The sequence below is a fragment of the Candoia aspera genome, chromosome 2 (assembly GCF_035149785.1).
Source record: "Candoia aspera isolate rCanAsp1 chromosome 2, rCanAsp1.hap2, whole genome shotgun sequence".
Lineage (NCBI taxonomy): Eukaryota > Metazoa > Chordata > Lepidosauria > Squamata > Boidae > Candoia > Candoia aspera.
In genome coordinates, this window is record NC_086154.1 from 232204178 (window position 1) to 232222141 (window position 17964).

The 17964-nt window shown below is 35.3% G+C and overlaps 1 protein-coding gene across 2 annotated transcripts in view; it reads left to right on the forward strand.

Annotated features, from left to right (window-relative positions):
* TNPO1 (transportin 1) overlaps window positions 1-11002 on the forward strand; it is a 58663-nt gene extending 47661 nt beyond the window's left edge. Inside the window, exons 23-25 of one of the 2 annotated variants that reach the window (XM_063295502.1) lie at window positions 224-298; window positions 2788-2930; window positions 6006-11002. In XM_063295502.1, the coding sequence (XP_063151572.1) occupies window positions 224-298; window positions 2788-2895 (183 nt within the window). In that variant the 3' untranslated portion in view covers window positions 2896-2930; window positions 6006-11002. Of the gene's footprint in view, window positions 1-223; window positions 299-2787; window positions 2931-6005 lie in introns of those variants that run through there. The other variant, XR_010067345.1, reaches the window with a different exon arrangement.
* The last annotated feature ends 6962 nt before the right edge of the window (window positions 11003-17964 follow it).

Genomic DNA, 17964 nt, shown 5'->3' on the forward strand with positions numbered 1-17964 from the left:
CCAAGAAGCAAATATATATAAGCTGACTAAAGTTTCGAAAAGGGAAAATTCTAAGCATATAAGATATCAGTATGAAAGATAATTGCATTTTATTTGGAATGTATTTCTGGTATTTGGAATTGTGAGGCAGAAGAATATAGGCTTATTTTTGAAATAATTTATTGCATTTCTGTTCATTTGTAAGTGGACAATTCTAATTTACAATTTCTATAAACATTTGCAGGACTTTATATTTTTTTGTGATGCTGTTGCATCATGGATTAGCCCAAAAGATGATCTCCGAGACATGTTCTGTAAGGTAATAACTTTTTTCAAAGGAGTATATTATTTTAAAAAGTGTGAGAAGGAGTGTTTTGTTTGGTACCAAACCACTGTATTCTGGTAATACGCAATTATGTACGCTGTACATAATTTCTTTGTGTGGAACTATAATTAGGGATGATTCCATTATTTTTTTCCCCACTGTGGCTAAAAGATTTCCTTATCTTGGTTGCTTTTCCCATTGTACCAGTAGGCAGGACCAAAGAATGTTTCTTTTATAGCTCTAGGTGGCAGCAAGCAGCACTTTCCTGCCAGTTCCTTGGTGCTACCTGTTTTGGTAAGAGGTCCTGTTTACTTTTTGTCTCCATTTCTCTTCATTTTTTTTCTTGAACTTTTCCTTTCCTTTCATTTTTTCTTTCTATGGGACTGTCATGGCTTGTTAGCCAGAAAGTCCCTCACATTTCCTGGACACATTAGGACAGTTAAATAAAAGATTCCATTATTACTCTTGTCTTCCATATTGAAGAGCTTGGAGGAATTGTATATTTATACAAAAGAGGTTAATCTAAGTTCAGAGGAAAATAATTCTTCCTCCGTGTTCATCATTCCAAGACATTGTGGTTTTATCCTATTGCTAAGAAGAACATATGAAAACCAGCTATTACGCATTGAAATACTTTTACCATTTGTTCAGAATATACATAGACAAATGTATACAGAATCTAGATCTATTAATTAACAGTTCTTAATATTTTATTCAAAATGTTATAATTACAATTCTTCATCAATATATGATGGGATACATGCTTCATTATGCCCTAATCATGGAAAGATCCTACTATGTGTTCTAGTTATAGAACTGTTTTCTTGATAAATAAGGATGCTAACGTCTTAACAACTGCTTTGACCTGTTGTTAATGTAGTTGAGGCTAGATTTATACAGGGTCATGCAAAGTTCTAACAATTTTACATTTCAGATTTTAAATTAATCTTTTTTAGCCCTCAGTAGACAAATTAAACAGCTACTATTTCTATAGATGCCGAAAACATTTAATACAGTTTCTTGGAAGTTTAGAGGCAGGTTTTGACATACTTTGGGTTTTCATAAAGTTTTGTACTTTGGATTGATATGTCCCTAAACGACAAGTAATTAATACTTGTAAAAGAATTAATAATTGTTGCTCTCTATTTCTCCTTTTCTTTTTAATCTGGCTTTACATCCTCTTGCCTATAATATTATAAATTCTGAAAATAAAGGAATTGCAATGAGGGGCCCAGCATAAAATGATATGATTTAATGATAGGGCAGAAATATCAATTTGGTATCCTACCTCATTACTCTAAATTTAACCCAATGTTCACAGCAGTAATTCTGATAAATGTATGGATTGGGGTTTTAAATTGTGTTCGGATCCCCTTGTTTATTTATCTATTTATCTCTGAAATTTTGGCAAGCATTTGAATCCTTGCTGGTGTTGGAATCAATTTTAATACTTGTTCTTAGTGCTGTAAGTTATATATGGAAAATATTGGCATACTAATATAACTTTTACTCTTTTACCATTAAAAAGCTTACATTTCAGGATCAGCCTAATTAAAATAATGGGGAACTACATTATGCTTATAACTAGACTTCAACAATGGTTGGAGTTTATGTTTCTTAGCCAATAATATTTTTTTATAAAGATAATGAACCTGACTATTTATGCAACTTCTGGAATAATGGTCTTAGATCCTAAAATGCAATAAAGTAGAACAAAACATTTTTCATATATATTGTCACTTCAGAGAATGTTTAGTAAGTTTTGATTGCCATTTTGTTGCTGTTGGGGATAGAATTTAGAAGTTGGACACTAACTCATATGGTTTTGACTTGTCCTATTACTGCTATAACTTTAGCTAAAATTATGTTAATATGATTCTGGACAATAGTTGTGCATGGCTTCTTGCTAAAACCCCAGGATTTGAGATTCATAAAAAGATCAAGAATTGTGGACTTTGGGGCATGGACTATTAAAAAGAGGGAAGTGTCCATATGTGTCATGAGTAAGGACAATATGATTTTAAAAAATGGATTGTTAGAATGTGTTGTTTGTCAACATTTAAGTTTGTTTCATTTATTTTTGATAAATGGACAATTAGTTACTATTTTTTGGAATTGTCCTGTTTCTGTCCCTTTTCTCTATTTTTCATGTTGACATTACATTATATTACAAATATACTGTTATGTCTTTGCTGTTAGTTTGTTATAATATACGTAAAGCAGAGTGGCTCTATTTCCATATTCATGCAAGAATAACTAAGAGCAGCTTCCAAACAGCTACCGGAGTCTGGAAAAAGATCTGTATGCTTTAACAATTCAAAAAGAGGTGTTTTGTATGTGGTCTCATGCATTCTAAAACGTATCTTCCAGAGGATTTACAAGTCCCTAATATTAGGGCACTCTGCCTTTAATTCATAACTAACTAATTTATTTTGCATATGTAATCTGTCTTTGAAAAAAGTTAACTTTCAGTTAATTTTCAGATCCTTCATGGATTTAAAAATCAAGTTGGAGATGAAAATTGGAGGCGTTTCTCTGACCAGTTTCCTGTTCCTCTAAAAGAGCGCCTTGCAGCTTACTATGGAGTTTAACCTCATGTGTTCAAGCTGCAGTACCATAATTAGAGGTAAATAATTTATCTCTCAACTATCTACTTCTCATGATCTTTCCTGCCTGTAGGACTTTGTTTCCAGTACATGAATTGTTCTGTGCTCTTTTTATTGATTGCTCTATGTATTTAACTGTGGATTTTCTACTACAAATGAGCACTAACTTCTTCAGTTGTTTTGCAAGGGTCAGTGGAACAGCCTCATTTAGTGATTTATACAACCTGATAAATCTTTAAACCAGGTTTAACAATGAAAGTACTGTGTTTACTTAATGTGCTATGAAATATGCCTTGTATGGTTTAATACAATGGTCTGGTTCACACAGCATGCTAAATCAAAATATAGGTTCTCACAGTACTCAAAAACACAAAATAAGTAACCACATTTTAGCTTAGTATGTTGTTCAAACCCAGTCATTTCTGTTCATGGAATTATGCTAGAACCTATGAAATTTAGTGGACTAACCAAGTTGCATTTAGCTAGTCCTTGCTTAATGACCACATTTGGAATAGGCATTGTGGTTGTTAAGTGAGGCATCACATGACCAGACCCATTTTACGACCATTTTACTGTGGTCGTTAAGCGAATTGCAGCAGTCGTTATGCAAATCAATGGTTCCCTGTTGATTTGGCTTGTCAGAAGCTGGCTGGGAATGTTGCAAATCATGATCACGTGACTGTAAGACGCTGCAACTGGTTGTAAATGCCAGCCGGTTGCCAAGCACCCAAATCATGATCACGTGACAGGGGGGGTGCAACAGTCGTAACTTTGAGGACTGGTCGTAAGTAACTTCTTTTAGCCCTGTCATATCTCTGAACCATCTTTAAATGAATGGTCATTAAGCGAGGACTACCTGGTTCTCCGATTTGCCTTTTTCTTGATGAGAGTGGTTATTAATTGCAGGAATTATAAAACTTTGCTACTTTGTCTCTGGAAAAAAGTTCTTCATTTTTCCTTTCCTGCTCTTCTCAAAATTAAGGTGTAAGTTTATATCTTGAGAGAGATGTTGTTGTTAGTTGCCGTCGAGTTGTTTATGACCCTATGTATAACAGAACGAAATGCTGTTTGGTCTTGCGCCATATGCCCGACTGTTCCAATGTTTGCACCCATCATTGTGGTCATTGTATCAATCCATCGCATTGAAGGTCTTCCTCTTTTCCGCTGGCCCTCGAATTTACCAAACATGATGTCCTTTTCAAGCGATCAGTCTTTCCTGACAATATGCCCTAAGTTTGAGAGCCTAAGCTTAGTCATCTTCACCTCTAGGGAACATTCTGGTTGTCTTTTTTCTAAAATTGATTAGTTTGTTAGAGATACATACCTTTTTTACGTTAGACTTCTTACATTTCTCTTCTAACTTTCTCCTTTTTCCTAATACTTAATTGTTTTCCCCTCTTTTTAATCCTGGGAATCTCATCTGTCTAAAATATTAAGCAAAACACAAAAGCCCCAAATTTTCTTTTCTACTGTTGTTTACTATTTTTATTTTCTTGTTGACTTTGTGATACTAGGATTAAAATCTGCCTGGAAAGGAATAAAATATGTGTGATTTTAGTCAGCAGATCATGTTTTCCCTTCAGGCTGGAATGAGAATTCAGGAAGCTCCTGTGAATCTTTTAGGAAAAAGCAGTTGCAAAGAGAAAATGATATACTCATCCATCCATAATTAACACTGCTTGGAATCGGTCACAGGTGAAAGGCCCCACTGCAAGACATGGACCCTGTTCCATCCTCCAGACAGCCGTAGAATTCATAACCACAAGTATTAGTACTTGCATTTCATCTTCTGAGGCTCTAGCCCCAAAAGAGACATGGAAACATCTAGGTATTATCCTTACATACAACAAATGATAGTTGAGTGTATTACTGATGATACACTTAGACGTTCTTGTACGGCAGCAGAAATAAACTTTTCTGCCAAATATATCAGTTTCCCGCTTCAGTGTGCAGCATTATGCTTTCAGTGGAATAAGAATATGATATCTGATCTCTGTCTGGCCAAATATATGTAGCCACTTATCTAGTTGTTAAATTCATACAGAAAGTTAAGCTGGCCTTAATGAAACAACTCCACTAAGCTACTTGAAAGCTGGTCTTCAGTGTTCTTGCAGGTGGGCCAAATGCTCCTCCTCCTCTTCTGTTTCTTCCGAGTGTAGACGTTGAATCGAATCAGCCTGAACATGCAAAGATTTGCATATTTTCAAAGCTCATCATACATGATCTACAATCAGCTACTCTCAGCCTTTCGACTTAGGCTAGGTCAGGAAACGGCCACCATAAAAATGCTGAAACTCTTCTTTATTAATATAGGCTGTAGTAACAGAATCTTCGAAGTCTAACAGCACTTTCCCTCCCTCCCTCCCTCTTGTATTCAAGGGAGCTAAGGCAGAGCTAATTTGAGATTTTATCTAACATTTTCTTCTTTAAATCATGTTTTTTCTAACTACCATCACAGTTTCTCCAAGGCTCATTTTTGGCTTTTCCCCCCACATTTGGTTTTTTTTTTAAATCTCAGATTATTTTCATCACCCCTACAAAGACATCAGCAAATTTTTGTAAGCTCATTTTAAAAAATCATGCATAATGAAAATTGTCCCTGTCTGTACTTTATCAGTTCTTCTCTAGAACTGAGTTTGGGAAGTAAATGTGTGATATCTGAATTGTAATTTCTGTACATGATATATGAGCTTTCAATGAACTATCATTGTCATGGTTGTTAGGACAATCATAGCTGGAACTCCTAAATCAAGAATAACTTAAACTGTAGCAGAGAAGATGGCCCTACCTACACAGTCTTACCTGTAGACATTAGTGATTTTTCTGATTTAATTGAGCTTATTATTTCAGCTCTTTTTTAAAATGGAACTAGAAATATTATGAGACCTGTTGATGAAGTATTTAATAGAAAAAAGTTCAAGGAACAGCAACTAACTTCACTCTGAAAATACTATAATGGTGCTTTGTTTTAGAAGTACATACTACAGAGCAACATTAATTTGTATTCCTATCTGTGTTAAGAACTGTGTATTAATCATATCGTTATTAAACAATTTGCTTTCTAAATAAAAACTCTGGTTATTTTCTTCTTGCAGGTCCTTCAGTCTGGAAGACTGGGAGGAAGCCTCTGCACCCAGGGAAAAATGTTACCCTTTACTGGGGGGAAGGGTAAACCAGTAGGGAATACAGTACAATCCCAAGCCTACTGGGAGGGGCGGGAGGGAGGTGTTGCCGTCACTGTATTAAGCTGATGTTGGGAAATGTTTTAACATCTGGAGCTTTTGTGGGTGGAAATCTGTCTCCTGTTACAATTCTGCACTGGATGTGAAGATGCGCAAAAAAGTCTGTTCACAACAGCACATGCTGCAAGATTATGGGGAATTGTACCAAAATGAAATTATAAAATAGATCCATAGGGCATATGTAAAGAGAAAATACATTGTGTTCATGCAATAAAGGAAACAGAAGAATGGGAATTACAGACAGTTAAAGGTGTAACAAGGGGTTTCTGCATTGTTTCATCTTGATGGGATTCCTAGGTATTGCATGTTGATGAAGAACTAAACAAATGAAGTCAGTACAGTTAAGGTGAAGCTTGCTACCTGTATTAGGAGTAAGCACTTGCAGTGTACAAATTTAAATAACCCCATAATGAAGTAATAAAGGTTAAAGCAAACAAATGAAGCAACCTGCAAGATGCCAAATGAGTCACTCCTTTTCATTTTTGGGTGGGGGGGGACGGGCATTTCAGAAGAGAGATTTTTCTTTTTAATTTTACATTTAAAAAGTAGTAGATATGATTTGATGGCTGTACTTCATTAGATTTAATTTCTAGAGTAAGGCATAATTCTTAATGTGCAGTTTAAGGTTCAGGCATGCATTTTGGATCATAGTGATCAAGCATATTTTTAGCGGGAAAAGTAGCATGCTTGCATCAAGGAGTGAGAGTGGTATACATTACTTAACTTTGCGCCAGTTTTGTGTTGCAGTTTACCAATTCATGCAGTATAACCCTGCATTTAAAATTCCTTTAAAATTCTGTGGATTTTATTTTTATTAAGATATAAGTATAAAATACTGTAGTTACAATTAGGCCTCAAAATAACTTTTAGGATCTCTTAGGAAAATGATTGATATTGTATTGTGTAACCTGCACAATGTGGAAAGCAGATATAGCTGTGCAAAGTATTGCCTCTGTGCTGTCAGTGTGATGTGCTTTCTGCATGGTTATACTATTAGTGATTTTTATTAAATCTTCTGAAATGAGTTATAAGGTAAGACCTGTTAAAGGCTACATAAATGTTAGTTGATGCCTAAAGACAATTGTAGAAAATTGATGACATGATTGCTACATTTCAGTGTTTATTCACACCCAACATATTATATTTTATTATTTCCCTCCCCCACAAAGCATGATCTTAAGAGATGCATAAGTTAGTATATGTAAAGCAGGGTATCTACACTGTATCGGCGCATGTTGGTGGCCCATTGTGTCCTAAAGAGAGCACACAAGGGTGCAAGTTAAATGCTACAGAGTGAATGTTCGTTTGGATCCTTTTCATTTCATTTGTTTAGCTTTTCTGCTTCCCTTTTCTATTTGCCTGTATTTCTGTGAATAAATCTTTGTTAAGTTTACCTTTTACTTTTCTTTCCATGTGTATTTTCTTATGTACTGTGAATGTGAAAATCTAACTGGTACACTTGATTTTGTGTTACTATAAAAGTGAAAGTGTGATTAATTTAGGTTGCAGAAAGAGTATCCCATGATGATAAAGGAAAATGGAAAGAAAATAACTCTGCTGGTCAGAGATGAAGCCACACTTTTCCATTTTCCCTTAAGTGCTGCAAAATTAATCTGTGCAAAAAAGAAAAGAAAAGCCATAACAACCGCCTTACATTTTAGCGTCTCATCTTTACCTTGAAAAAACATACTGGATAACCATTTTTGTAGAGATTGACTTTGCATGATTTTGATTCTTTTTAAGGTTTATTGTATGATTTAGCCATTGCACTGAAGTTCAATCTTGTGTGAGTGTGAATTTATGAAATCTTATTTCAGGTTTTTGTTTAATGCATGGGAGCATGCACAAGTCCTATACATTCCTTTTTTTTTTTTCCTTTGCAAATTTCAGTGGGGGTTGAAAATGTTTTTGAAATGATGTGTTTGAAAATGATTTGTTAGAATATGTCCTGTATAAAAGTCTAGAACAATTAAGTTTATGCTACTATGCCATTAAAACCACTGGAGTAAAATTGCATATAGTGATCTACTTTCAACTAACTTGCTGTGTTGGAAGCCAGAACTTTCAGCTGACCTTTTAGTTGCAGCTTTTTCAATCAAGGAAGTAGATGTGAATTCCCAAGAAAGTAAATCTTAACATTTACTAAGGCTAGAACTTGCCTTTTGGCAAGGGTTTACATTTCTATATGGAATTCTCTAAAACAAAGCCTTTATTTATTTTGGCCCTCCTGTAGTTGAACTTAACAGTTGCAGATAACATTAAAGATTAGTACATAAAAGCCACTTATATAGAGATAATTTTATTACATGGTTTAATATAAAGGGATGTGACTGTTTTACTGTAATTTAGCTGATCACACAAAAATAACAAAGCAATACTGCATTTAAAATTAGAATTAACAAATCAGTGCTTCATAGCAAACCATATTCATAATGAATAAAATTATAATTATACTTGCAGAAGCTGCTTGGTATAGAATTTGAGGTAAGGAGAATTCTAATACGACACTAAGTTGTAAATCAAATATATTGCATCATGGGATATATAAAACATCTTAATTCTTTTTGTGTATTCTTGACAGTTTTGAATGTTGATTGAATGTTGTTCTGTAGAATTGTGTGTTTGTCTTTGTTACATTCCAGTGTTCTCTGCCTCTTGGCATGCTACAAGCACGGCTTACTAAATCTGCTCCTTACACAGTGAATTAAGTGCTTAGTGTGCTAAACTACAGAAATAGCCGCTGCTAAGTGATGTAGATTTTCTACTTGAATATTTTGTTGTAGGAACCTCAGGAGGTCAGTGTTTACTGTTTTATATATGGCTTTGTTTTCATGTTGAAGGCCCCCTTGCTTTTTGAAGGATTCTAACAATGAACAAAGCTGCTGATCAACCTAAGTTGGTAACAGAAAGTATATTTTAAAAAAAAATGTAAAAGTATCTCCTTTGCAGTTCAACTTGGCTAATATAGAAAGATTTTTTGGTAGTTGAGTTTGTGACTATTACGGGAAAAAGTCTTATCTAATGTCTTTGTTGCATTTCTTTCAATTGAAGGGGAATGAATAACATTTTGTAAGATTTTTATCTTATTTTTTTCTAAACTGGTGTGTAGAAATCAGGTCTTTGATCTAGATTTCAGTGTTTAATCGTATATAATTTGAAATACAATACATTTCAGAGGACTCACTTCCAAGTAAGTATGCTTAGGACTGTAGTCTTGGTTTATTGCCACATTGAAGTTGAAGTCATGGTAACATTCATAAAATACATAGCCAATAGTTTTTTTAAAAGTAATTTTACTTTTGTGATAAACAATATTGACACTGTGATACTTTTGACTTTTTCTTTAGCACTGGCATTGAAGTACTTAAGCTACATAAATACTGTGTAATTTAGATTTATACTATTGTAAGAGGATTTCCAAAGCTGAAATTTCTGTTATTTGGGTAAGAAATATTCATACTAGTTTTATCTCAGGTAAATAATCTTGTACCCTTTTGTTTAGATAGAGGCTTATGTCATAAGAGTACCAGTTTGTTGTTCATATAGAACTGCCTAATGTCTTAAAGTTTCATATCTGAATTGAGTTACTATGGGACAGCAATGCTTATTTTATTCATATTGAATGTATTAACAAGGATGTATAACATTCTTTTTAAGAGAAGAACGCATCTGTATGAATAGTACCCAAAAATCACCATAAAAGAGACTATATGGTACAGTACAAAGTTATGTTCCTGATGTAAAAGAAAACAGATTATGATCTAATACAAATACTTCTGGAGTATGTTCAATAACACTTCTGAATGCCTAGAGAATAAACATGAAAATCACCCTTTTTTTCCTGCTGTAAACTACTATATGCCAAGCAGTAATCTCTTAAAATAACGTTGCTCTTTGTATACGAATTATGTACTGTGGTAAGCATTTGGCTCTTTAGGATACTTTAATTTTGAAGTGATTACATTAACATCTTGACATTTTAATACAATTTAACACTGCACTAAAATTTCAGATGCTAGTTAATTAAAAATGTCTGCGACTTAAACTATACTCTTCATATTGCTTGTCAAAGCAAATCAGTGTTAAGCTGTCCTGAGTGAAATTTTAGTATGGGCATACAGTGCAGTTTCATCACTAAAAGACTGAATAAAAGCATAACAGCAAAACTCTTAATGGTTATATTAAAGTAATTATTCAATCTTGTTTTGCTGGATGGATGCACTTTTTAAACAAGACAGTTAAACTGCAAATTAATTGTAGCACAGATGATAAGGTATCTCCCTACCTTTCCCCACCTAACAACTTGATTCTCGTGTGACAGTTCATTTTAGAATCAGTACTACTTTTGTAAGTACAGTTAAAACGTTTTGGATGGCACATTTTTGCCTTTTTCCCCCTAAAGATACTATCACTTTTTCTCCTAATCAACTTTGTTATAAGGTTGTTTATTAGAATTGGATGTACTAACAATAGTTAAAATAGTAAAATAGCCAGATCTTTCTGCTGACAACTTAGGTTGTATAAGTTTTGCTTGGAAGCATTAAATTGGATGTGTTTTCTATATGTGTTAGAATATTCCCTTCAAACATATCCTTCAGCAACTTCTCAAACTATTAAGTTGGATTTTCTTGTCTGCCTCTGCCAACAAAGCTTCATTTTAAACACAATATGGTTTCAATTTTTGATAAGCTGCTGAATTCTAAAGAATTTTTGGGGCCACCAAATATTTTGGATCATGCAGAGAATATATATTGTAATGTAGTAATTTTGTATTTACATTTGTATGATGTGATAATAGACGTGAATGTTAATCACTGCTTGACTATGTTAATAAAAATTGTTTAAATAGATGCTGCACTCTGATTATTAATGGAAAGAGAAGGAGCCCATTGAAAACTGATTTGTTTTTAGCTGAATTATTCATTTATGTAGATTCCAGTTTGTCTTGATATTTGGGAGGATAACATTAGCTATAAGAAAAAAATGTATAGATTTAATTAGCATAGAATTACTGTTTATATTTCTTTTTTATTTTCTTTTGTTTTGTAGCAGCAAATTGACAAAATGAACTAGGTTTTAGATGTGGGCCTTTTATACAGTTTAATATGAATTAAACTTCCATTTTAGGATCAGAACAGAGACTTATTTGCCAACTGAATTTTAAGTTAAAATATTAATATATTTTAATATATTTGCAACAGAAAAATGTTGCCATGATTTAATATGTCTGATATGAAGACAGTGATACTTCTGGGATGATTAGAAATAACATCAAGAAAGTCCATTCACTGGGTTTTTGTCATGGTTGAATAGCTATATTTAACATGACACTTGCAAAAATGGAAGTTTTAGGATAACTAAGGAAGAATTGTACATTTATTGAACAAATAACATAAAAACAGCACGAGAATAGAATTCAGAGCTATAGAACAAGGGGGAGAATGTCCAAAGTGTGGCTTTTCACAGGTCTCTAATGGCATTTGAAAAAAGGTTCTGTTTCTAGAGTGAGTTAGCCTGGTTTCCAGTGAATTGGAATTTATAAAGTAGCTCTTCAGTTACCACAGATTTCATATCCAAGTTGGCACTTCCTGAGGTAGCCATGATCCAAGTCATGTTAGGGCTGTATAGATCCAAGCTAGCATCTTGGTTTGAATCTGAAAATGCATTGATAACATTGTATATAATCTGATCTTACTGATTATCAACCTGTTAAGTGTTCCTAGACATTTTCATAGAAATACATACATAATTGACTGCAGTATTATTTTATTTTTATTTATTTATTCAATTTGTATGGCTACCCATCTCACCTAAGTGACACTGGGTGGCTCAGAACAGTTAAAAACAATAAAAAATGAATTAAAAACCAGGATACAAAGTGTAAAACCATCAAATTAATAAAATTAATGAAATTAGATGAAATTAAATTAAGCCATCACTTTACAACCAAAATAACCATGATCAGTGGCAAAATCCAACCTTGTGTCAAACTCAGCATAGCCATTGTAAAAGCTCCACACCATTGCCAGACCCCAAGAACAGTGGCAGAGCCATGTCTTCAGTGCCTTCCTAAAGGCCAGCAGAGTCAGGGCCAGTCTAATATCTGGAGGAATGCTGTTCCAAAGGGTGGGTGCCATGGCAAAAAAGCCTTTCTTCCTGGGTCCAATGGGACCCATAATATGCCTCTCCTGAATATTCTAATCAATGCAAAAAAAAAAATCATTCCGGGGGAGCTTAATTGGTAATCCTTACAAGGGCCTGTCCTTTGGTTGATAAATTGATGAGTTATTTAGAAATTGGAATATAAAGCTAAGCCTTTTCAATGGGCAGTGAGATAATGGAATTAAAACAGGGACACATCCAGGAAAATTGGGATAATTACAAATTCTGGTTTGCAAAACTCATTTAGATGGAAATCTGGGTATATAAAAGCTTATCTTTTCATTTAAGTGACTGATTAACAAATTAAAAATTGACCAAATAAGAGCTGCACAATTAAAATACATGTGTAAGAACTGCAATGCTCAATCCCGAATATTAGAGCTTTCAGTCTATTCAGTATAGAAGCAGAAAAGCCTTCATTGTTGGGAAGATGCATACAATTCAGAAGCAACATGCAGAAGACAACATGCAAGTGAAAAATAATCAAATAACCAATTAGTTTAGCAGTTTTTTGGCAACTTTCTGTAGTTTCAAGCTACAAAAGTTAACAGTGCAAAGATGTAATAGAGAAAATAGCACCAGAAAAATCTATTAAAGATGGTGATGTAGTTGTACTGAACATAAAGTTTTGTATAAGTAGACCAGTTGTTTTTATTGGATGAACTGCCTGTCTACATTCTTGATTTCTGCTGGCTTTTAAATGTTATGTGAAATATGGTAACTGGTTTTTAAAGTGTGCTCTGTCAAAAAAAAAAGTATATGAGCTGGTGATGTCTATTAATCTGGTTCTTACCTCTTCAATAGAAGATGCAATTCAGCAAAAGGAAATCAGAATGTAATTTAAACTAGAAATTGTAGCAAGACATAGAAAAGCTTATGGAAAGCTATTAGGGCCTAGTAGAATGGCAGTTGGGGCTGATGGTGCAGAGCATTGTATAGATGGGATATGGGTAGCAATAGGTGCAGTTAATTGTAGATAAAACGGAAATACAAATGTCAGGACATAAATGACACTTTTAACTTGTGGTTTTCAGTATACTGTGACCTTTTACGGATAAGTGAAGCTAAAATTAATTTGAACAGAACACCCAGTATACAGTGCAGAAAGGGTTGTATCTACAGTGTGCTGTTACAGTAAAAACCTCTCCCAAAAAAGAGAACTGATGATCGGTTAAAGAAATATATATTTAAAGAAAATGAGTGAAGGCCTGACTCTTCTGTGTGTGTGTATATACATACACACACACAAGGGAAGAGTGGATTTTTATTTCTCCTACTAATTATTTGTGGTAACTCTTACTCTCTGGAATCCTAATCTTTAAAAAAAAAAAACCTTAAAAAACTTAGTCTTACCTCGGCTGCCCTCAGAAGCAGACTAAAAGCATTAGTACCAAACAGAATAAATGGTGGGGCATGGGACAGTGCTATAGTTTTCTCCAGCTCCTTGTGTATCCCTAAAACAAGCTATCATACAAATGTCAGAGATTTAAAACAGCATCTCTTGCCTCTCAAGACTGATAATGCAATAATGCATCACTGCTGATGATCATTTCAGATGCCTTACTAAGCAACAAGAACAAAAAACCCTACGTGATTACACATTTGGAGCATGCTTTTAAAAGTACTGCTATGGAAATGTTGGAAATCACTGAGTATTCACTTAGTACGTCATCTTTGGACATAATTTTAAGACTTCAGTTTTTCTTTATAGGCATGGCACATAGGAAATACAAGCCTCCAAGCAAGAATAATTGTGAAGGCCAGTTATTTTAAGCGCTCAGAAGAGAATAGGGAAGAGAAAGGACTGCTCTGGATATGGGTATTTGGTGGGGATTCCCATTAAGTGCTAGATCTTGCATGTAGGCAGTCTCTAACCTCTGTGGGTCTTGGTACTGCTCTGAAAGGTGATACAGTGATGAGATGGTATCAAAAGTGTTTTATTTCTAACAAAAAGAAATAATTCCAATCTCATTGTTGATTGCAACTGCTTTATGACCAGGGTGATCTTTCACTGATTACCTAAATAGTTGTTTCTATTCTAAAACTCATATTTTAGTGGTAGAACATATTTCTATACGTGTAGTATGAAGGAAATGCAGATGTGCAAAATTAGAAATAATGTATAAGATTTTTTTAAAAATTGGGAGGTAATGGCCTCAAACAGGATAATATGGACTAAAAATGGATATCCATCTTCTAAAGCATATTGAAACATAAAAGGGAATAGAGCCTTTCAAAGTGATTTCAAAATAGAGTAGTAGAGGGGGTGGAAAGAGCAAGAACAGCCATCTAGCAAGATTTGACAAGACCACCAAGTATGCTATGACTTGGCCTCAGATTTGTGGAACACAAAGACCTGTAGACAATAGCAGTCGTGTTACAGGCAACATTCAGATTTCAATGAAAGCAAGAATGTATGTGTGAGAATCATAATTTCCCAGTGGCAAAACTAGTTTTAGAGCAAAAAATAAAAAATCAGGTGGATACGAGTTTCTTGGAGACAAGTGACAAAATACTGGTAGTAAAGCTAAAGACAACAGTGTAGCTGACCAAGAGAACAAGAAAGGGTGAATGAGAGCTACAGGAAACAGTTACTCTACACTTAGGAGTGACAGCTCATTTGCAGGATGAGATGGTAACTTTGTGCAGGAGATTGAAGAGCATGTTCATTTTATGGAATAACAAAATGTGGGAAAATAGACACAGGACCAGAAATACTGGACCAAGGATAACTTTTGGCATTTGGCCTCTGTATATCACCACACTGAAGTTGAAAGGAAACACACCCAGATGGGAGCAAAGTCAGGACTTTCAGCTGTAATTCAAGGGGTTTGACAAAAGCGGGGCACTAACCATTCAGGAAGTACAGCCAGTGGCATACACACACACACCCATCCTTGGTGGTGCAATAAGTAATGGAGCAAACCAACATCATTACGAACATAATGATCACCATTAATACCTGGATGAAAATCCTTTGCAGTCAATGACTGCCTGAAGTCTGGAACCCATGGACATGACCAAATGCTGAGTTTCCTCCCTCCAGATGCTTTGCCAGGCCTTTACTGCAGCTGCTTTCAGCTGCTGCTTGTTTGTGGGTCTTTCTGCCTTCAGTCTTGTCTTCAGTAAGTGAAAAGCATGCTCTGTTGGGTTGAGATCAGGTGACTGACTTGGCCATTGAAGAACATCCCACTTTTTTGCCTTAAGAAACTCTTGGGTAGCTTTTGCTGTATGCTTTGGGTCATTATCCATCTGCAATATGAAGTGGCATCCTATCAGTTTGGTGGCATGTGGCTGAATCTGAACAGAAAGTATAGCTCTATACACTTCAGAATTCATCCTGCTGCTTTTGTCTGCAGTCAGGTCATCGATAAACACCAGTGACACGGTTCTATTGGCAGCCATACATGCCCATCTCGTAACACTGTTTCCACCATGTTTGACAGATGATGTGGTATGGTTTGTGTCATGTTCATCGTTCCAATGGTCTGGATACATCGTAATGTTTCGCATGTCAATTTCCTGATCCGTGTCTGCCATTTGATGGGAGGAGAATTTCAGCCATGCCGGGCTGTAATCTCCTTACTGTTACTGAGGAATGTATGTTTGGGTTATTGCATGTGTTCAAGGTTACTTTCCCAGGCCGATGTGTAACGGTTACCAACACCTGGGAGGGGGTGGTTGCTATGGTGGGGCGAGGGGCGGGATCAGGTTTGAAGCGGGGTTTTTTAGTTTGTATTTGGCGCGCTTTTGGTCATTCTCAGCTTTCTTTGTATTTGCACACTATTCTTTCAATAAATCAGTTTTCATTAAGAACCTGCTTATGAGGCTGAGTATGTCAGAATAAGGCAATCATTACAGTTTGGATCATGAGCTGTTCCTTTCCTTCTTCATACTTTTCTCTTTCCATCATTCTGGTGCAAGTTAATCTTGGTTTCATCAGTCCAAAGAATCTTATTCCAGAACTGGGCAGGCTTTTTTAGGTGTTTGCTGGCAAAGTCTAATCTGGCCTTTCTGTTCTTGAGCGTTACCAGCGGTTTGCACCTTGTTGTGAAGCCTCTGTATTTTCATTCGTAAAGCCGTCTCTTGACTGTAGGTGTTGACAATAACATACCTATCTCAAGAGCGTCCTTGACCTGGCTGGATGTTGTGAAAGGGTTCCTCTTCACCATGAGCAGAATTCTGCGGTCATCCACTTTAGTTGCCTTCAGTGGTGGTCCAGGCCTTTTGCTGTTGCTGAGCTTGCCAGTTAATTCCTTATTTTTCAGGATGTTCCAAACTTTTGTACTGGTCACTCCCAATTTTTTTGCTATCTCTGATGGGTTTATTTTGTTTTCTCAGCCTAATGATGGCCTTCACTCGCATGGACACCTCTTTGGACCTCATGTTGAGAGTTCCAGTGAACAGCTACCAAATGCAAATGTACCACTCAGAACCACCTCCAGGCTTTTTATTTGCTTGATTGGTCATGGGGTACCCAGGAAACAGGCCACATTTGGCCATTAAGCTGCTTATCAGCCATTCGTTCCATTACTTATGAGCCACCAACGATGGGTGTGTGTATGTGCCACTGGCTGTATTTCCTGAATGGTTAGTGCTCCATTTTTGTCAAACCCCTTGAATTACAGCTGAAAGTCCTGACTTCGCTCCCATCTGGGTGTGTTTCCTTTCAACTTCAATGTGGTGGTGTACAAAGGCCAAATGCCAAAACAGTTATCCTTGTTCCAATATTTCTGGTCCTGACTGTAAAAGATATATATCCCAATAAGTGTTTAATTAATGTGGTATGAAAAGATTGCAGCTTAGTGAATAGGATCTTCAACTTGACTAAGAAAAATGTACTAATTCTCGAATAAACCAGTCACAGTAATTACTGTTGAAAAACATGTAGTACTATTTATGATTTTGCATAAAAATGTAAAAAGGCCAAGATAGTAAGGAACATCTCTCTCCCTTCAATTAGCTAAACCTCCCAGGCTTTTTCAAAAGCTTTGGTTGATTATTTTGGCTTTTCTATAATGATACAGGAGAAAAAGCCAATTCTTTTTTACCAGCTACATTTATGTAATAGGGCATAGTCTTACAATTCCTTAAACACATTTCTGTGGTGTAAGCTTTCATGGATTAAAGTTCATTTCTTCAAATAATATTTTCATATGTAAGGCAGAAGTACAGAAAGTTCTTAAAAGTAACTGGCCTAAAATACAAGATTTGTATCAGTTTCAAAATGCTGCAGATAATGATAAAGAAACAAGGGATAGTGGTGACTGGAAGAGGTTCAAAAAGTGTTGGCATGTTTGTATAGTTATGGAAGTTCAGTACAAGTTGGTTGATTAAAATGCAATCACCTATCTTGAGGATGAGACAGAAGCATTCTCAAAAATGGGTAATTATATTCAGAGAATCATGAAGATAAAACACAGCACCCCATATTAGAGCTCATTTTTATTAACTTTACTGGAGAAAAAGCTGAATAAATTAGGTGGTATCAGATGATCAGAAGCTGAATGGATTCTCCAAACAACCAGGGGGGTATGTGGAATGGAGTTGAAGAAAATAAACCAAGAAGAGGAAACTGGCAGCCCCCTAAGTGGTCTGGGTTTTAATTGTCATCAAAATAAGCCAGTATGTTCAATGGTCAAGGCTGATG